The following is a 21,719-nucleotide window of genomic DNA, read 5'->3' as shown; positions in this document are numbered from 1 at the left end:
GTCAGAATGTGAATGATGGGCATATGGACAAGGATAAAGCAGTGTGGTACAGGACGAAACAGACATTAATGTCATAATAACGTCATAAAAGATTACCCATTCAGGGCATACACACACACATATAGACTACGCATATATTCACACACAGCATAAGTAATCAAACAAAGTAATCACCAGCATTTAAATCTCTCCCCAAGGAGTCGTGGTAATTATGGAAAGTCAAACACATCTGATGTTTTTTTTCTCTGACTAACTACATTTATATATGCATGGTGTGTCACTGGAATCCATCAAATCAAGATATCCCCCAAGGGGGTTGATAACCGATTCAAATGAAGTGTGATTATAAGCTTTGAAGTTCTTGTAAGAGCACTTTCATGTTGACATTAACAGAGTCTGAATATAAAAGACAGAAAGTAAGAAGCTGTTACATCAATATCAATATAATCAATAGCTACAAATTAAATTTGCAGTAGCAAAGGCAATTAGAATGGCCTTTTAGGACTAGGCAACTAATAGTCTGTGTTGATAGGAATTATGTCCTGAGAGAAACTAACAGACTGAGTTCCCATTAAGGCTCAGAAAGTCTGAAATTTGCCTTCTGTGTTCTACAAAGTGAGCAACTTTGGAAAAACGTCAAATTGGTTGTACATTTTTCACCACCATCCATTCCATTTATCCATTATCTTTAGGCTAATCCGGGATCTGGTAACCAATCTGTGTAACCAGCCTGTACATTCCTCTCCAGAGACCAGCTCTCCTGGGGGAATCCCAAGGCATTCCCAGGTCAGTTGAGAAACAGTCCAGCATGTTCTGGATCTTCCACTGGGTTTCCTTCTGGTGGGACGTACCTGAAACACCTCAACAGGGGAGCGTCCAGAAGCCATCCTAGCCAGAAGTACAAGCCACCCTTTTTCCTAGGGACAGCCCAGATGACATGAGGGTGACACTTGTTCTTTTCTTAACTACCCAGAACAGGTGACAATAGATGAGGGTGGGAATGTAAATCGACCAGTAAATCACAGCACTTGCATCATTGCGGGTAATGCATCAATCCACCTATCAATACCACTCCATTTTCCCTCATTGATAAACAATAAGGGAAAAAGACAGTAAAACACTTAAACCCCTCCACTTGGGGCAGAACTCTGTCCTCTACAAATCAGGGCCAAACGAGTTCTACAAGAAAACAGTTGGATTGTGATTAAGCGCTTCAACCTGAACCTCTGGGACGATGCTTTGTAGAGTAGTCTTGTCCTTTCCCAGGCTACTCACTGCTGCAGCTCCTGATGTAACTTCTTTTGTAAAACCATGCCAAAGCCATGGATGGTCAAGTTTTTGTGGTACGTTTCTACTACCTTAGACTTAGACTTGTACTTTATTGATCCCTTGGGAAGACTCCCTTAGGAAATTGAAGTTACCAGCAGCTCCCAGGGAAAAAACAAAAATAACACACAGTAAGCAAAAGTACAAAAGAATACAAAAATACAAATTAAATACTAAGGTACACACTAAATGTGAGTAACCAAAACCTTAAATTATGCAAGAAAAACCTTAAATTATGCAAGAAACAAGGAATAAAAATATAGAATATAAGAATATAAATAAATATAAATACAACACAAAAAAAAAAATAAGAATTTGGCGGATAGATTGACCAGTGATATCGTATTGCACTATGTGATTTGACCTGATAAGTATGGAGAAAAATACAAGGGGTCACTTACTCCTTCTACCCTCTGTCCTGTGTCACCTCCCCCCCCCAATGAGGTATTGTACAGTCTGAAGGCATGGGGGACAAAAAAGTTCTTAAATCTATTGGTCCGGCACTTGGGAAGCAGCAGTCTGTCACTGAACCGGCTCCTCTGGCTGCTGATGGCGGCGTGTAGAGGGTGTACAGTTAGAGAATGTAAGTCTAAAGCTGTGATAAACTGGTTCATAATCCCGGCCCTCAAACCAATGTTTTAGAAGTTTATCGAGTACAAAACACCTGATGATTAAAAATGATTATATTACCTTCTCAAAATGTCACCAAGTGCTGCAGAACCCTGTTAATCATTAAGTCGGGCGTGTGGCACCAGAGAAACACCTAAAACATGCTGGACAGTTGGTTCAGAGTTACCAAGACTGAGAACCACTGATCTATAGGATATAAAAATCTATTCAGCCTTCCAGTTATCTGCGGAAAGTCTTGTTTCCCTTCTTGCAGCCTAAATCAGCTGCAGACTTTCATGACAAGTCAAAGGTCATGCAGTTCCCTTTTAAATTGCTTCTTAGATTACATTATTGTAGAGGTGACCTTGTAGGACAAATATACTATGCATTCGTCGATAGGAAAAAGGTTGGATTGAGGGTAGGATCATCACCTTTCCCCTAACGATAAGAGTGTAAGGTAAGAACCTGAAATGGGGGCACTGGTATGGTTGAGGAAACCAATTAGGTGACACATCAAATGACATGAATTCAGAAGAGGTTAAGTAACATGGAGGCGTTGATATATTTTCGTAGCTTGTCTATTTTTATTCGACTGACAGACTGAAGGACTGGCAGAGGAACTTAAAAAGCTGAAGGCCAAAACAACAAACAAGTTTCTTCAAAAACTCAAGGGAGGCACACAGCTGCCAACACACAGCTGAACATCTGAGGGCATGCACAAAGACACGCTGATACACATGCAACATTTCTTACAGTGCACTGACACACGGGCACACACACACACACAACAACACAAACCTGGGGCCAGTATGTATTGACGCCCATTGGGGTCCCCTGTATGTAGGTCATTGTGTACAGGGAATAATGTTTTGCTACAGCTGTGTCCTGCACAACATACACCACAAAGACCGGAATGCTCACACACACACACACACACACACACACACACACACACACACACACACACACACGCACCAAAGGCAAGCCACAAACACAGGGTATGTAGTTGCACTCACACACACACCCCCACACACACAGAAGAGCAAATAGGAACAGACAGCTCTATTTTTTTCCACGGCTATTGTCACACGAAAGAACTCCACCACCCCCTCCGACATATCGCATCACTCCGATATTTAACATGACATTTCGTTCAAAAAACAGGAAAGTGGGGGGGAGGGAGTGAAAAACTTTGAGAGATCCACCTTGGAGCTGGCTGGTTCCATTGAGAGCTATCATATTGAATTACACGGATGCGCTGTCAGTAGCTTTCTAGGTTTATTGACTGTAGCTAGCATGGAGTAAATGTCATAAAGATATAGTGAGATGACTGTGAGAGGACACTGGTAATAAGTTTAAAAGCTGTGGATGGAGCTGACTGAGTGCACTTTTGGGATATTTAAAAAGAGGAATCCAAATGTATTCACGCTGAGCGCCATGTCGCCAGGATGAGGTTTGACCTTCAGTGGCGCAGACGCTCCTAAGGGGAACTCGGTGATTTCCAAGGTCTGCTTCAGTCAGAGTGAATCAGGGAGTTTAGTCGCAGTACTGCAGACAGCTTGAGACAAGTAAAGCTGAACAGTTCTTTTAAGCCTGACATTTCCACAAGGCTATTTCCATGACATTGTAAATTTCAGACATTAAGGGAATGTCAAAATGCCACTTCATACAGTTGCAAACACTTACAAGTAGGTATGAATACCTTTTATTGATTCATCTGAACTCTTATTTTGGGACTGAATGATTTTTACAAACAATAACTATTGAAAAACAACAAATAGTTTAAGTTTTAGTCACAGATTCCCCGTAATTCACACAATTATAAATGACAGTACATATATTTACTTAGAATGGCACTGACACACGTCTAAGGATATTTGCAGATATGAGAGTCCAGTAGACTCGGTTCAATTGGGAACTAAAATTGCAAAATTTATTACATTATGAACTTGTACGGTTCGTCTTCAAACTGCACAAACTAAACCTTTAAAAAAAACTGTTCACCACCCTCAGCTGTGGGGGTGCTACACCAAGAACCACTGAGTGAAACAATCCAAAAACCTCTGAAGACACTGAGTACAACTTCCTTCTTCATGAAATGTAAACAAATGGAGTGCTGCCACATTTTAGCGGTTAAAGGATTTCACTTTTGTCGTTGGTAAAAGACCACAGACCATTTCTATCTCTATCACAAGACATGCATGTTTGTCTTGGCTGTATTTAACCAGAATACCCTGCGCTGTAGCCCACTTCCTGCTTTTGAACCAGGTCTCTGGTCACATATGCATTCGAACCACACTGGAGTTCACTTCAACTGACCTGAGACCTAGGTTTTTAGGTGGACCAGAGTTTTTATCCACATCAGAATGTGAAATTAACCGATCTTTCAACACAAACAAACTACAGTTCGATTAAATCGGGCAAATGTCCCACAGTAAGCTGCACCTCAGAATAATTTAGGTCACAATCTGTTCATGTGCTAAAACTGCAGAGTCCAAACAGAAAGATAATCAACAATCTATTGCAAAACCTGAACACTGATCTGTACGTTTATCTGGTCTACTTTTTATTGGTCTATCAGGTAAAAACCATTGAAGTTTGTGGTGACAAAATGAGAGGAAGGAACTTAAAGAAAATTAACAGGTTTGCTTGGAATAGCACATAGAACTCTGTCTTTAGGTACAACCCATTGTTTACATCACTTTCAATAAAAGCTCTGTCAGAAAATGTGAACTATCACTTTAAGTGCTGGTCCAGATGAGAAGTGGGTGACAGTCTTATTAGAGTGGAGGGTGGGTGGAGAAGTGCGTGGCTGGAGATTTACTGAAGGTTAGTCACATTATATTCCGTGTATAAGTAAATGTCTCCATCATCATACTTAAATGAAGCTCATAAAAAAAGCAGAGAAAAAGGGCATTAAGGAAGCCTTCATTGTAAAAACCAGCAGCATCCGCAGCGGAGAACTGCTGATGGCTGCACTGCTGTTGAAGACAAGATGCCCCAGTGGATAAAAAAAGAAACATGGCTCTGAACATGTCTCCACAGGTTCAGAGTGGAGATTATTACAAGAACAGTTAATTGAGTTCCTTATCCACTTAACTGATCAAACTCAGTACTAAACGTCCTGCAGATCCTGAGCTTTAAATGTTGTTCAAAGAAAAAAAAAAGAAGCATTTATCAAGTTTCTATCTCCTGTGACTAAAGTGAACTTATTTTCAGCAACAGGTTGCCTGGAAGCCAATGAGGATCAATGTGTTAATTAAGCGCAGCATATTTAACAGCAGCCTCGCAGCGTGGGCGCAGCAGAGCATATCCTGAATCTGTCAGAAGGAATTGTTTCAAAAAGACACATGGGATTATTTATATACCTCAACGACAAAACATGGTGAGGTGAGCCTGAGCGGAACGTTTCCAGATTCATCAGGAAGTGGAATAATTTGAAGTAAAGAGGGTAAATGATCAGCTTAAATGGTAATGGAGGTTCATTTAACTGAAAATAATGTGTGGAAAGTTGAGGATATTGAGCATTTTATGAGTTGCAAAGAATATTTAGAAGTGCTGTCAACATTAATGTATTAACACATGTGATAAATCTGAAAGTTTTAAAGCGTCAATATTACATAAATGGAGATTAATTGAACTATTATTTTGACTTAAATGCCTCTTTCCTGTGGAGGGTTACCTCTTCCCCAGTAGCACATTATGGACTTGACACACAGGCAGTAAGAGACGATGAGACATAAGAAAGAGTTTTCCACGACAGCAGACAGCAGCAAAAGGTGAACATTTCAAATTTCTTTTGTGCTGAATTCCATAGAAATGAATGGAGAGAGACATTTCTAAATGAATGTTTGAAACAGAATGACTTCCTTTAAACTTTCCTGCACATAAAAACCTGGAAAATTGAGAATGTTCAGACATGTTTGGTTTGAGACATTAAAACATTTATTGAAAAGGTGAGTGCAGCGTCGGTTATGATATAGGCTATCTGGGCAGTTGTCCAGGGCGGCATCAGAAAGGGCGGAGACAACCCAGAAGTAGAAAATAAAGTATATTTTATCTGTCAGTTATTAGTTTGTATGCATGGTAGTGGAGCAGGTTTTATGTAGTTGCTGTTGAGTACCTGCATTCTGCTACAAAAAATAACACAAAAACAGATAACTGTAGCATTTTAATTGTTTGAGTGTGGCAGAAGGCGGGGCTTGTTCAGGGCATCATCCCTGCAAGAACCACAACTGCAAGTATTTGTGGTTCTTGCAGTTTTGTTTATGCTAACAAAGTTAAGCATACTGATGCTTTAGTGCATACTAAACGTTAGTATGCACTAACACTTAGACAGTTTGGGACAGAAAAGTGAAAAAAAAAAAAAAAAACAGTCAAAAAGAGTGTTTTTGATGGTGACAGAGAGTTGTGAACTGACCGTGACTTTGTGTTGTCCGGTGAGGTTGGGCCATTCGCACAGCAGCTGGCTCTCAGACAGGGTCAGGACGCAGGGAGTCTCTCCAATCAGCACCGTGTAGTTCAGGCGGCTGTTACCCGGCGCCGCTGGGATCAGGTTACGACCCTAAACACACAGGAGGGAGAGAGTCAGGAGCAGAACGCAGCCCGTTTGTCAAAGCCGTACTTTAACTGGGACATTTGTGAAAGGCGAACATATTTAAGGTTATTAAGTCTTTTACTGAGCTACAAACTGAGAGAAAATACTCGGTTTGAACCTGTAGTTCTTTTTGAACTCACGTTCACCTGTAAGCCTAGTTTCTGGTGAACAATAAGACCTCTATGAAGACATTTTGTGGCTTGAAATGAAAATGAATTTCCTGATTGATGGAGTGTATAAAAAAAGGCATGGAAATTAAAAAAAAACCTTAAAAAGCGTTTTGTTTTAGAGCTAAAATGCCTCATTCAAACACATATTTTCCAAAAAACTTAAATGTGACTTTATCCAAACTTTGACAGCAATGGAGGATTTACAGTTAGTTTTGTCAAGCCAAAAGCAGAAAAACAAAATCAGTAAGAGGGAGAGATGAGTGCAAAGAGAAGAAAACCATTTGGAAATGTTGGAAGGAATCATCAGGAGGAGCAGATGATTGGATAGGCTAGAGAAAAAAAGATGAACGGGAGAGGAACAGGCTTTGCTCTGAGTAAAGAAGAAAGGTAGTGAGCATGGAATCGGAGTTAGTGAGTTAGATGGAGACGGAGAGCGAGGAGATAGCTGCCATGTCTCCCGCTGACTTAGCAGTGGGACGCAGAGGCAGACTCCTTTTTCCAATCCCATCGTCTCTGCAGGCTGCTGCCACCCAGCCCTGCTCCGCAACCCTGTAAACATGCATCCCATTCCATCTCACAATCACACACACAACCACCCTGCACGCATCTTCAAAAACACACATGCCACTGAGTTATTGCCACACACTGAGCTGTTGCCACACACAAACTCTCCAAAACACACATGGGGACACAGGAAACGCTCAAGAAACAATAGAATCAAATGGATATGTTCGCTCCCCGAACCCTCAAAAAAAAAAAAAAACTAAACTAAAAATGAGAAATTAATTGCATGGCAGGCGAAGTGTGACCCCCACCCCCCTCTCCTCACCAACTACTGCCACATCCCATCTCTCCAAATTGCATTTCTGTCCATCTCATCAGCGCTTCCACTGGGTAAGCAGTTCCTCCAACAAGCCAACCAGGAGATTTGGCAATTACCGGGTAGCTCTTTGCAAATAAATGATCTTTTAAGAAATAAATTACAACGGTTACACTGCTTTCAGTCTCTTCATGGAAATAAGCTGTGTAACACACTCTTTATCTATCCTGTTTTATCTTTATAATTCTTTATCTATCGAGGAGATAAATGCATTAAAGAGGGGAATTCAACACAAATGCGGCGCTCTGGACGACTGTGAAATGGCTTCAAAAATAAATACGTTTTAAATTGTTCTATACTGTAATAAATGTCTGTGTACAGACGTTTTTGGTGCTCTAGAAGTTAAATTATTCATGTACTCACTTGTAGTTTTTGTCAGTTATTTGGGTGATCTAGAACAGTTTACATGAAGGGGCAAAATAGTGGCAGTATGTGAAATCTCCAGAATATAAATATAGTCAAACAAAAACACTTAAAAACTATTTACTGTCAGTATATATTCTAAGAAAAGATAAGTATAAATGTCCTTCATCTCATCTGTCAAAATAAAAAAACTGTTTACCTTCTTTACCTCTTTGAAAGTGCACAAACTGAACATCCCAGAACTTCATTCTCAGTGCTTTTTCTGCTGTACATTGTATTCATGGGACTTCAGGCATTAGGTCTGAGTTGGCCATGTTTTGTGAAGTTTCTGTGTCATCATGGTTTTGTTGAGAAATGTTTTGAATGGCTGCCAAGAGTAAGATAACAGACAAAGCTACTTCTAAATAACTTGTTCTGTAAATGAAGATCTCCCTTCATTCTGCACACAGATGCATTTTTTAACAACTCTACTTTTTTACTTACTCTATGCCATCATGGGATTCACATGTTGTCTGTAGAGGTGGGTTACTGGAGTAAAATATTAGAAAAATATATACATTTAAGAGTAGTTTTACTTTTACTTGAATAATAACATGATGAAGTATCACTAGACTGAAGTTCAACTTCTGGTTAATCTTACCATCTGTAGTGTGTGTGGCTGCAGAGTGGGAGCCAAAGGGTGTTTGATGCAGGACTATGACTAAGTTTCTCATGGACCTAAGACAATATTTGCAATTATATGTTGTTGGTGAATTACTATTTAATTTGAAGGCTTCTGGATGTGATTAGTTTTATCAGCACAATTTTAAAGACATAAAATTTGGGGGGAGATAAAGCTGTACTGCAGGGGCAGAAGGGGACACTGGGCCTCCTCTGCCCCTTATGTAGGTATTTAGAGAGGGTATTTGGCTACTCATTAACTTTGAAGTAATTATGAGTACATTATATTAAACTGTTCCAAACTGTTACAAAAACTAATTTCTGTGTACATTTTGTCCAGAGAAAGAACAGAATTGCTCAGGTTTATTTATACATTAAAATGGCTCAGTCAAAGTCTCAAACTGAATCCAGGTAAACATCTGTGGCAAGAGTCAGAGGTTGAAAACGCCAATCTCCAGACATAGAAACCTGGTGCAGCAAAATGTTTTGCAGCTTTTACCTTTAATATATTTAGTATGTTGGTCAGTCTAATAAAATACCAAAACGTGTGTAACTTTACCAGAAAGTAGAAAAGTTTGAGGAACAGAATTACTGTACATAAATCCTCCAACACATCCATCTATCTGCTTTAATCCGGCCTTGGCCCAACGTTTCAGGCGAACTCAGAGAGATAATACACAGACCCACACGCTGCTCAAAAATGACCAATTCATTTTTCTTACTCATGTTCATTTCTTGTTAATGAAACTGAAAACCAATATAATCCAAATCTCCCAGAACGCAGACCTGCGTGCTTCCACGCTGCCCTTGTAGCACTACAAATTAATTACACAAATTGAAAAGGCTGCTGTTTAAGAGGCCTGCAGGCTGCAGAGGTGAACTGTATTCAGGGAAGTGGCTGAAGGACACAAGCTGGCCTTGGAAGGTGTGGGCATTTTCTTTCAGCTTCCACTTATGAATTAAAAAGACTTTTTCTTTTCTCTCCCCTAAGGGACCTTGTAAACACACTTAAGAGCTTTTTTTCCCCTCCATCTTGTACAGAAAGAAAAAAACATGAGTGTGTGTTTTTGTTTATTAGTCTAAGTCAGTTTCGCAGTTCGTATTACGGAAAATGTTCAATATATGTGTGATTTTTAAAAGAAAAAATATGTTTTGAAAAACATCCATCGACAGCAGCCGTATAAAGAGACGGGTTTTTTATGTATCAGAATCCTACTAAAAGCAAAAACAGCAAAAAACAAGTTTTAGTCAAGGAAATACTGTCGATCTGGAATGGATGGAAGAATCAAAACAACACTCCTTTCATGTTTTTGAGAAGGGAATAACATTATAACATGATGTGAAGCTCAAAAAAGCTGATTTTATATGATACTGTCCCCTTAATAGACCCTTAAAGGCCCATTAATTGGCCTAGTGGAAACTGTCTTGGCTCTCCTGTAGAAGCTAACATGGAAGTTCTTCCATATTTCCAGTCTTGGAGAGACAACCAATCATCTCCAAGAAAAATGAATGCTGTTCTTGGATTGACACAAGAAAAGTCCCAGTGAATGACTTCATCTTCAGAACTGCTTTGAAAAATTACTTAGACTTACTGTGTTGTCATTAGACAAAAACACGACAGTGAAATTGGAAACGAAATGTTGTTGCTTGGCTACCAGAGTACACAGAAAAAAATTTAAAATCTACATACGCACACATATATACAAGAGTTACTGGTGCAGGTAAAAGATAATAATAAAATAAATCTAGAAATGACAATATTTATATGTAAGATATAAATTCTTCTGTGACACTGTTGTCTCCTTTCATGACAAGGTTATGGAACAACAGAGAGTTTTCAGTCAGAGGCTTCTTCTGAACCATTGTAACACAGACTGTTGCAGGAGATTCTTCCTGCCAACAGTCATCAACATCTACAAAAACCTTTGAAGAAATTTATATCATACGAGTTATAACAACATTTCATTACTCTTTGGGATTAATAAAATTATTTTATGAGTTTGAACTGTATTGTTCAAATATATTTGGAAAAACCTTTTATCTTGACAGGTCAATGTGAAATCTATGGATAAAATGTCAAGTATCTGGTAATAAAGATCCATGGAAGTGATTTTTGGTGCATTTCTGACCTTCAGTATTAGTGGTGATGTGGGCTTGAGCTCCAGCACGCCGGATGGACTCAGTGGCTCAAAGATGGGGTCGGGGTAGTAGCTGAACGTCTCGTTGACAACCACCAGAGAGTTCACGTTGTCCATGTAGAAGCCGATCTCGTCCGGGCCGGTGCCGGTGTCGGAAAAGCCTAGCTCGGAATCCGCCACCGACGGAGCGAGGCACACCATCACAGAGTTGTTGTACACGGTGCAGTTCTGAGCAAAAATAAGATTCAATTGGAAACTGAAACTGGTTGTGGTTGTAAATATTCAATCTTAGTCTATTTTTAAAATGCTCCAACAACCAATAAAAAGCAAGCAGGCCTGGCCTCTTTAAAAAAATACTTGGAATCAACATGCAGGCTGTAATTTTCTGCTAAAATGAATCTGTTGGGTATAATAACCAATCCTTTTTGTAAGGCAATGCCCTGTGAAACTACGGCGCTGTTGGACCCATTGGAAATGGAAATTGGTTGCAAATTTATGATCAACTGTTAATAACGGACAATGAGCTCTGCTCCCTTGCTTGTACCTGGGAGTATTTACATCATTGCTTTGGAGAATACATGAATACAAGATGTCACGACCAGCCTCACGTCAATATACAATTCAGCTTTGAGGCCTGTGGCTCTTGTTGCTTGTGTGTTGTTGACAAATTTCACCAAACACTTACATTGTGTTTGTTTTTTTTTGTGCTTACACTGAAGAAGCTGTTCTATGTGGCCCTGATTAGAACAGCCGAAGCCGAAGTGATGCCATAGTAATATGAAAGAGCAGAAAGGTTTTGTCAGCTAATCGTTATATCGTCATGGAACGTAGCGAAAAGGGCCGCAGCTGTTTGACAGATGCTGAGAAATGTAAGCGTGATTAGTTAGTTGTAAATGACGTTTAACATTGAATATCATCAGCATTGTCCTTTAAGTGCAAAGTAGCACTTTAACAGAAAGGCTGTGTGGGAAGCATTGTGGAGGCTGTCTGCATCAATAAGTCCCATCTTCAGCTGCAGGTTGAAGTGCTTCAGAGTTGTTAAAAGTTCATTTCTCAGCCTTGACGACTATTAGCCACAATCATCAAAGTTTCTGTGAAGGTCCTCTATAGATTATCTCTATAGTGCTTTTTAAAAGTGTTCACACTCCTTGAACTTTTTCACATTTTGCTAACATTAAGATGTGAAACTTTTCTTTGTTGCATTGGGATTTAAGAGGCTTTGAGTTGTTTTCTTCCACTCTCATGTTTTACATAAATTCTCCTTGGTTTGCAACAGTGATGGCCCTGATGGGCAGTTGCCCAGGGCGGCACCAGAACAGGTGGAGGGTGGGATGGAGAGATGTTGCAGGCACCAGATAAACATATACTTATCAATCAATTGGGTTTTGAAAACATTTATTCCTCCCATGCGTGTGCAATGGGCAGCCCCCACAAATCTTTGTCTCTATTCTGCTTATGTAATAAAACAAACACATTTTCGCAATCGCAATGGAAATGAAATCACACATGAACAAGCTAGTTGATGCAAAAAGTTATTAAAAATCATGGCAGTGACAGATTTAAGCAGTTCCAAATTATAGTTGACAAATGAACAGATATACAAATCATTATCCTTCTACCATTTTCTGTCAACTTCTTTGTGGTTTTCACCAGTAGTAACATCCGGCTGTTGCTCGCTTGACTCGTGTGATGTGAAAAAATCAGTTTCCATTGCAGTTTTGTGAAATGCATCTATTTTGATATAGCTGAAAAACCGTCTCATCTCAGCGCAAAAACTTTGATCAAAAAACATGAGTGTTTTCGAAATTGCAGTGTTTCCATTAAGCAAAGTTATTTCTGTCATTTCAATTTGTGCAATTCTATGTTTAATAGAAATGCAGCCCATTTACATGTTCTGTGCGGAACTGAACTACAGTTTGACCTGCCCCAAGAATTTAGAAGATTTCCTGTATTTTCATTTGTGCAGAAGGAGGGGCTTGCATCTTAAAAGTACTTATTTTTAGTAGGACAGAACTTCAACACATTGATTAATTCATTACATCGATTTTAGCACAATAAAAATGTTAACGCATTTAATTGCATTTTTTTTTTTTTTTTTGACATATATAGCTTCTGACCGGAACCTTTGTATTCACCTGTTTCTGGTTGAATCTAATGCAAAGTGAAATAGCAGCTTCTCTCAACCCACTGGGAGTTAATTTTTGCTTAAAAAGCAATCTGATGGGATGCTGGAAAAGAGTATTGTTGTGTTCAAGTTGTGCTAAAAGAAGTTAGCATATCACCAGAGCTACTCAACACTAAAATAGCATCAAAATGCTAAGCATGTAGCAGCAGCATAGACGTCCTCGTCCTCAGCGTTCATAGTCTACATTTCTAAACAGAAACTCAAAGAATTCCCATGAATGATTAGAGGTTTTAAAACATTTGAATGCTGAATAAATATAAAAGCACTTTGCATCAATCAATATCTTTGTTGTTGAACTTGTATGTCTATGTATTCAATAACTTAGAGCTTTGGAATTTAAAATGCTGGTTATTTTGTCAATATATAATTTTATTTATATTAATTAAAACACAATTAATTACAGACCCTGTAATAAACTCAATATTTTTTTTTTACCTGAGTTGAGGTTCAGATTAAAGAATAACAGAGGTGATCATGCTATTGCTAGATTAACTTGCCTCTTCACATTAGGAAGTCGCCAACACTTTTAAAAGCTGCTTAATTTTTTTATTATTATTATTATTTTATGTGTACAGCCTAAATAAGAACTGGCATTTTTTATTTATGTTTGCATAGTGATAGCGATTATACCCTATATGCCTTTCAGAGCAAAACACTGGATGAACAAAGTTTCGACTCAACAGTTGCTGTCAAGCTTTTATTTTCTAACACATCATTTTCATGCATTACTTTGGTCCTGGTGCATCACTGTGTACAAACCTTCTTATTCTCCTTCACACATCTCTCAGGGTTGTACAATACACTTGTGTGGCAAAGTGACATTTTCAAACCCTTATGGCCTGAGGTAGTTTTACAGTGCATGTCTGCAGCTGGTTAATAAAGAAGACGTGACATAAGCAGAGCATGACATTGAAGAGGTTTTTTTGCTCCAGCCTGTTTTTCAAACTTGTCTTGGTTATTTTATATAAGCGCGTATCTGGAAAAATGGATTCTATGATGCAATTGCAGCATACTTTGGTGGGTTTGTAATATATATGTAACTGCATTAATTCACTTGTGTAACTAAATTATGAGCTTGTTATGAGCTAAATAATGAGTTTGTTCATTTAAGGTCGGCTTTGAAAAACATTTGTGTTGCTGATGCCGGACTCACATGAAAAGACTCGGCCTGCCCGTATTTGGCCCTGATCTTCGGTTCTCGGATGGTTGCTAAGTTGGTCCCACTCACTGTCAGTGGGGTTCCACCACTGTGGAAGGAGAAAAACAGCAGAAAATGACAAAGAAACCTTGGCCTACAGTTACAGGGAACATCTGCTGAACTATAACTACTTTCATTTCATGATACAGGAGATTGTTTTGTTGCCAATTGTTCATTAATATGGTTAAAGTCCATAATAAAATTGTGACAAATACCGTTTCTAAGCACAAACAGTGGTATGTGTATTTATTTGGCAAAAATTAAATAACAGTTTTCTAAAGATCTATGTTTCTGACTTGTATAGTAAAAACATTTTTCTAAACAACAGAAGAGTTTTCATGCAAAAATAAAACTACCAAGTGGCTTTAAAGGCCTTCTAACTTTACTGTGTACCTAAGCATATAAATATAAAAGAAAAACAGAAGACTGTGCGTTCTTTGCTGATAAAAATAAAGTTTGGGCTCAAAGTAGGTTGCGATATTCAGGATATTGTGCTTAGCATATGAGAAAAGTTAAGGAAAAATGAGATCAGTAGAGAAAGAAGATGTTCTTGAAGAAGGTGAACGCTGTAGGACTGTGTGATGTCGACTCTTGTACACAGCATCAGTTCTGGGTTTCTCCTTTGATGACAACAAGTGCATGATAATTTTAAACGAATGTTTTATTTGTTAAAAGATTCTTTGTGTGGGTCAAACTAGTGAGGATTTTTACTTTCTCACTGAAAAATAGCTCCAATTCACTCAGATGAAATGTTGGTGCATCCAAAAATGATTAATGGACTCAGAGACAAGATCACAAGGTTCATAGGAAAAGTAAAGACTTTCTCACAGGAGACTCGGCAACTCAAAGGGAGTCTTTTTACTAAACTTAAATTAGATTTATGATGTGTTCTTTAAAGACGTCTCAACCTCTTGACACAGTCTTTGTTTTACAGTGTTGGCTCTAGCCTCTGAGTCAGTTTTCTACGGAAGGATCACTACTTTTCTCTGCTGCTGGGCTATTTGTGCCACAGTGAAATATAGCTAAGAAGATTCCCTATCATGAGTCTTTCTGCAGGTTTCTCACTCCCTCCTGGGAAATAAGCTTTGGTCTCTATCACATAAAAGCCTGAAATAAAATCTTGAAGAGATCATAAACAAAGGACGGCTTTTGAAAACGTTAAAGCGATAATGGTGCAGTTCAGGACTATTGTCGTCAACAAACTTTGAGAAATAAAGTGGAAGATGGGATTGCACTCAACTCTGACTTCATTATGTGTACCTTGTCAATTGGTTAACTGTAGTGAATCAGCCTATAACATGGTAGCAACTCAATAGATATGAGCATCTCAGCATAAAATGAGCATCATAATAAATATTTATAGTACTTTGAAAAGTGATTTAAGATACATTAGAAACAACTAATTTACTGATGTTTTTATGTACAATCGCCTCTCAGGAATGATTGTACATGAAATGGTCCAGTGAGGTGCCAGCATCGACAATGCCGAGTTCGTACAGGAATAGTTCCCCCGGTTTAAGATGGTACAAAGGCAACATATCAAAAAACCAAAGAACTATCTCTGAATTCGTAGCATCTCTACTTCTGCTCCAACATTCAGACGTTAAGGCCAGAATTTGGAGTAGGCAACAGGAACACACTGATCCACCCTGTTCACAGTGGTGGTGAACAGTGGTGGTGGTCTTGTTCGCAGTGGTGGTATAATTGGTATTGTAGGGGGTTTCTTGACCCATTTTGGGTCTCTTAAACCTCAGTTAAGCATTATTTTAACACCACAGCTTAACTGAGTATTGTTCATGACCGCCCCTTCATGACCATACTGTATCTGTACTCTGATGTTTAGTTCCTACTAAAACAGGAACTAAAACAATCCACATCAATAGGCACTTCTTAAATAAGGTCTTTTTCCCTCAGTTTATTTGTTGGTTAGGGTAATCCACCATGTCACAAAGCTCAAACCATCAAAAACTGGTTTCTTAAAATTTAGGGTGAGTTCATTTTACCTAAATCTCCTCCAAAGTCACCAGATCTTAAACCAGAAGCAAGCGAGTCATAGTTTCTTGTCAATATCTGGGGAATGTTTCAGATTGTTGAATCTATGGTATTAGGAATTAGGGTACTTCTGGTAACACACTGGGGTTCAACCAGGTACTTGTAAAGTCTACTAAATTGAGTGACCGGTGATAATATCTTCCATCAAAAAAGACTTTTACAACAGAAGCTCTGCTTCAAGTATGTGGGATGCAAATGTTTACACCCATCTACCCATCTAACCTGTGTATTCTTCCAGGGTTGCAGGTGCCTTTCTTTAGCAGTCAGTGGGTAAGAGGCAAAGTAAAACTTGACTGTCTCCCCATTACAGGGCAACAGAGGACAAACAAACTGTCTAAGCATACTCACACCTCCTTAATTAATCTAACATATAAGGTTTTGAATGGTGGAAGAAAGCCAGAGTGCCCAGAGAGAAACATGCATGCTTACAAGAAGAACATGCAAACTGCAAAAAGATTCCAGCAAAGACTCCAACCCAGGCTGTCTTTTTTTTTCTTTTTGTTTTTTGGATCTACTGGCCTTTACTGAAGAGTAGAGGGACAGGGAGTAGTGTGGAGAGACAGGAGGAAGACATGCAGCAAATGGCCCAACACTGAGAATAAAACCCAGGACAACCAAGATGAGGATTACAGCCTTTGAACGTGGTGCACACTCTACCAACTGAGCCACCTAGCACCCCTCAGAACCTTTTACTGCAAGGCAACAAAACCAACAGTGAGTCCCACACATAAACACACCATTTTTCAGTTGTTCTTTTCGATGACCACTGTGTCACACTCACTGTGATCTCCAAGGCTTTTTAAATGTGACGGAATGGCATAAAATCTGGAAAACCTTTTTTGCTGTGAAGGCAGCCATGATACTGTTGCTCCTAATACTCTCCAAATAGTTTTAACCTTGTATTTTCCATGGCGTGGTAACTCTCCTCCTGACTCTGCACATCAGCAGCAATGCTACCACCAATGCCAATAAAGCTACCAGCCCTGATCAAAATTCTAAATGACCAAGTTACGCCAATCAAACATATTCCTCCCCCAAGCAAATTCATTATGAAATTCTGCACACATAGCTCTATGTGTTTTACAAGTGATTATCTGAATGGCTGCTAAATGACGGGAATACCAGAACTCCCCGAAGGAGTCATTATCAAGGCGATTGCAACAGACATTTCAATTCTGCGGTGGAGCGATGCCAGCCACAGAAGCAAACCTTAGTCACCCTTCCACAGTACAAGGACTGAAGAGTACATCACCTTCCCATGCATTACCACTGACTTCTTCAATATGCAGGTCTCTTTTCTTACTCAGCATTAATCTGACACTTATCCCAAATGACTTGGTGCAGAGGCACTAACAGCAGAGGAAATGATTTGAGAGGAAGCAGAGACAGAAGCTCTTAATATCTTGGACTGGGAGTCTGGCAGGCTTACACAAGACATTCATCTCTCACTCTAATCCAACCAGGCTTAGAATAGCTGCAAACAGTAATGCAAGGGTTTGACAGGAGTAAGTGATAAAGGTAGGTACACTGTCTCTCACATTGTATCTAGATATTAGAATCTAGCCTGACTATTCTTTTAAGCTTCTCAGAGTGTTTCTCTGCTGGCATGCCCTCTATTATTCTTTGCCAAGGAGAACAGCATTTATTCTCTGTTTTTTTTAACATATGACTGCTGAAATTTCAACACTCTTGTTGGTTTTAGGTTTCAGCCAGTCTTTACCAATGAGTGGATTTTTTTTGTGAGGGTTGTTCACAGTTAATTCTGGGACAGCACAATTTTGTCATTTTTGTGTCAAGGATTGTAACAAATCCTACGCTTAAGTTATTGATAAAGTTATTGATACCTGGTTTGTTGACCTGTCAAGAAATTGCTATTAAAAATGCAACTACTTCATTGGGGTAATGTGAATTAAGTGATACAGAGGTCAACGCAACTACCGTACTTTTCAAAGTGGGAAACAAAAAAAGTTTCCATTCACATAAGGTAGAGTTGGGTGAGTCTAAGTAAGTTAGAAAAAGGCTACAAGAAAACAGGTGTTCAAAGTGAGGCCCATTAGTGGCCCTTGGACTGATTTTGTGCGGCCCCCCAAGTGGAATTAAAAATCACTGCAAATCGAACCAGTCCAGCACAGGAGGCTTGATGCATATTGATGCTTTTTATTTGTAGTCAGGGTAAAATTATTACCCACATAATTTTCTTACAATGGAAAATGCCAAGTACAGCACAAAGTATTTGTCTTTCTATAACCAAATTTTCATAACAAGTAGAACCATATTAATCCAGATAAGCAGGCATAATGCGCCCAAATCAGCTTCTATCTGATTGTTTAAACTTGGCTACACATAGCAAGTAAATGACCTAAATTCTGTTCTTATTCTGAGAATAAATTTGTTCAATTAAATCCAAAAAACATTCCTTGCAAGACATAAAATAGGACAACTTTATTTGCTGGAATTCTTTTTCTTTTTGACCCGCAACTACTTTTGGTCCACGTGACAAAAAGTTTGGAGCCACTTAAACGTCCAAACAGCACCAATGACAGTGCTGAAGAGGTAGGTCATGTAAAACCAAAAGTAAAGTTATACTTTAACCCTACCTAATCCTTCCGCTGCAGTTCTATTATTATAATTGATCAAAAAAAGAAATCCAGGACAGGCACTCTTATTGCTTCAGCATTCCACAACATCAGGGACATTTTCAAGTTCCATTGTTCTGGGAAGAGTTTTGTCCACTTTCAGTTCCAACATGACTGTGCACTACTACATAAAATGTACAAAAAGACATAAATTATTGAGTTTGGTGTTGAAGAACCTGATTGTTCTGCTGAGTCCTGACCTCAACTTCATAGATGACCTCTACCATGAATGTCAATGTCTGACTTCACAAATGAACCTCTGGGCCAAACATTTCCTGAAAGACACATCTACAAATTGTGGAAAGTAATAAAATAGAGTTTCTGTATCTTGATAATTAACATGAATAATTATTGTGTCGTAATATACATACATTTATCTTTTATGTCTATTTAATTTTCTCAGGGATAAACCAAATAATTGTATCATAGCTTACAGAAACACTGTGATGTATCAGTATAATCTTAACTTGACTTAAAAAAAACATGAAAACCTAAAAGAAAAAAACAGTGCATAAGGAAAGTAATTAACAAGAAAGCCAAGGGTTTATTTAGATGAACAGACTTTTAGACTAGATGTTTACTTTACTGCAACAAATGCATCAGAGGAGCTGGCAGGCTGCATGTCTTAAATGCCGAGCTGTCCTCTAGATCCTTTCCGCCCTTCTTCTTTCCTCCTCAGCTTGATGGATATTTGTGCAGAGTCCCTCTGTCCCAGTTGCTCTCCTCTTTGTCTAAGTGAGTCTCTTTAGCTTAGGTACATGCTTCAGGGAACAGACAACAAGACAATCAGAATAAACTCCCAGAGATAGCCTGTGAAGCTCTAATGCTGTTAGAGTTCCTCCTTTTTCCCTCTGCTTTTTATCTCTGCCCTCGCTCCCTATTTTTCTCCTCGTTATTTGCCAACCTTTGAGCCGATACGTTTCGTAGATAGAAATTGTTTTCCCATAATTTCGCTTATGCCTAAAGGAAATAAGACAAATAATACCTTGTAAATTAATATCTTAAATATGAAAGAGCTCATTCTATGGCAAAAACCTTTTATCGGAAAATTTGAGTTTTTGGAAAATTGGTGTGTTTCCATTAAGCAGATTAAAATTCGTAATTCTAATTTGCGCAATATGATCAACGGTAGTAAAGTTTTTGGGTGGCTACTTCCATACAAATCTGCTATTTTTATAGAAATCGTCATTCCGGAGCATCTTGAAGTAGAACCTTGTTTTTGAGCTGACACACACAAACAAACCCACACCGGCTCACAGTGGGCGGTCAGGGAAAAAACTGAGCCTCATCTGATCCTTGGCCAGATCTACTGGGCTAATAGAGAAGGCTTCTACACTTTTCCCTAACAAGCTCTGCTAGAATGTGCTGATAAGTAACAATAGGGAGGATGAAAGATTTTCAACTTTTCCAAAAGTAGCGAGAAGGAAATGAGCTGTCAAAGAGGTATTAATATCAAAAAAGGTTTTGAAGGATTTTGTAATAAACAAAGAACTAATTGCTTCCACAACCGCTCTTGTTCTTGTTTCCTTAAAACATTTTTTTTTTTTTTTAAAAAGAAAAAAAATAAATCTCCAAAGCCACCATTGGTTTACCTCCATCTAAACATGCTGCCAGTGTTCTCATGCAGCACTTAACCCGACCCAGATAACTCCCAAAATGTTTTCAACAAACTTCTTCTGACACATACACACACGTGCACACACACAGCATAAAAACAGCCAACAACTTTCCTCACCCTGAACTCCTCCAGGGGTCCTTCTGGACCCGAAATCCAGGTAAAAAGACAACACTTATGTCACTGCATTTTTCCACAATTTATGTGCTGGAATTCATTCTCAAAGGAAGATTTATCACTGTAGCAAATCAAATTATCGCTTCTCAAAATTGTCATTTAAGCTGATCTATTATCAAACTGAATGGGCTCATTATAAGAACTAACTAAAAGTTTGTGGTTGAGCTCAGTGACGTGATGTCGCAGTATCGTGGCTTACCTGGCGATGCTCCAGTCAGGTTCGATTTTCAGAACCGTGGGGTCTTCGGTGTAGTTAAATCTGACCTCTGGGTTACGGAGCTCGGCGTCATCGATGTCCACCAGGACCGATGAACTGCTTGGTGAAAGTACAGCTGGGGTAATGCACACAATCTCTCGTGCATTTCTCCTGAATCGGGAAGATAAAACAAACCATTGAAGAGGTTATTTTACACTGTCAGCACTCAAGATGAATCCAAGGGGCTGCCCTAAACTCATGTCAAAACAGCCAAGAAACCAATAAGGGTTATAATTTATTCAAAAATGCAAATAAGGTGTAGTGGTACGTCTAAATAATAGTTTGAATTGTTCTGTCGTATTTGTGTCATGGCTTAGAAGCAGATTATTATATCTATAAGAACTTCTACCAACAGAAAAAAGAACACTTTTTGAAATCGTAAATGATCACTCACTTGTTGTCACCCTGTTTGAACACTAGATGGCAATTGTTAAGAATCGAGTAAAACAAATTTAGTGTTTGGCGAAAACAATGCCTCCACAAACTGCTCATTATCAGCATTCAATTTTATGACAAGTGGAGTTGCCGTACTTTATCACCATGACGCCAAAGGAAAAACTCAGTCAGAGCGGTGATCATGTGTATTGAGACTTTTAAAAGTTGAGCTGTCATTTCTATATGATGGTTCCTGGTTTGCAATGATTAAACAAAGTGTGAGACAAAGACAGACAAGATACATTAAAGACAGCAGGGACAACTTAGGGGACATCATGCTGTTTGTGGAGCCACTAAAGTGTTTTAAGAAACCCTTCTTAGTCCGTATCTTGATTTTAACATCTGTCTCACAGATGTCTGAATTTTCCCTTGACGTTTATGCCAGTTTGTTTACTTAATTTCTCTCTGCAGTGTGATCATTT

At 38.8% G+C, this 21,719-nt stretch overlaps 1 protein-coding gene across 2 annotated transcripts in view; it reads right to left on the bottom strand.

The window, feature by feature from the left end:
* Positions 1 to 21,719, bottom strand: part of LOC114144895 (plexin-A1-like) — a 286,607-nt gene that overhangs the window by 37,669 nt on the left and 227,219 nt on the right. For both annotated transcript variants that reach the window (XM_028018126.1, XM_028018134.1), the window contains exons 16-19: positions 20,806 to 20,973; positions 14,082 to 14,175; positions 10,735 to 10,971; positions 6,356 to 6,499 (exon numbers count right to left, since the gene is read on the bottom strand). In XM_028018126.1, the coding sequence (XP_027873927.1) occupies positions 6,356 to 6,499; positions 10,735 to 10,971; positions 14,082 to 14,175; positions 20,806 to 20,973 (643 nt within the window). The remainder of the gene's footprint in view (positions 1 to 6,355; positions 6,500 to 10,734; positions 10,972 to 14,081; positions 14,176 to 20,805; positions 20,974 to 21,719) is intronic.

Source organism: Xiphophorus couchianus, chromosome 1 (assembly GCF_001444195.1).
Source record: "Xiphophorus couchianus chromosome 1, X_couchianus-1.0, whole genome shotgun sequence".
Classification (NCBI taxonomy): Eukaryota; Metazoa; Chordata; class Actinopteri; order Cyprinodontiformes; family Poeciliidae; genus Xiphophorus; species Xiphophorus couchianus.
Note: the sequence above shows the minus strand (reverse complement) of the source record. Positions and strands in the feature narration are given on the sequence as shown.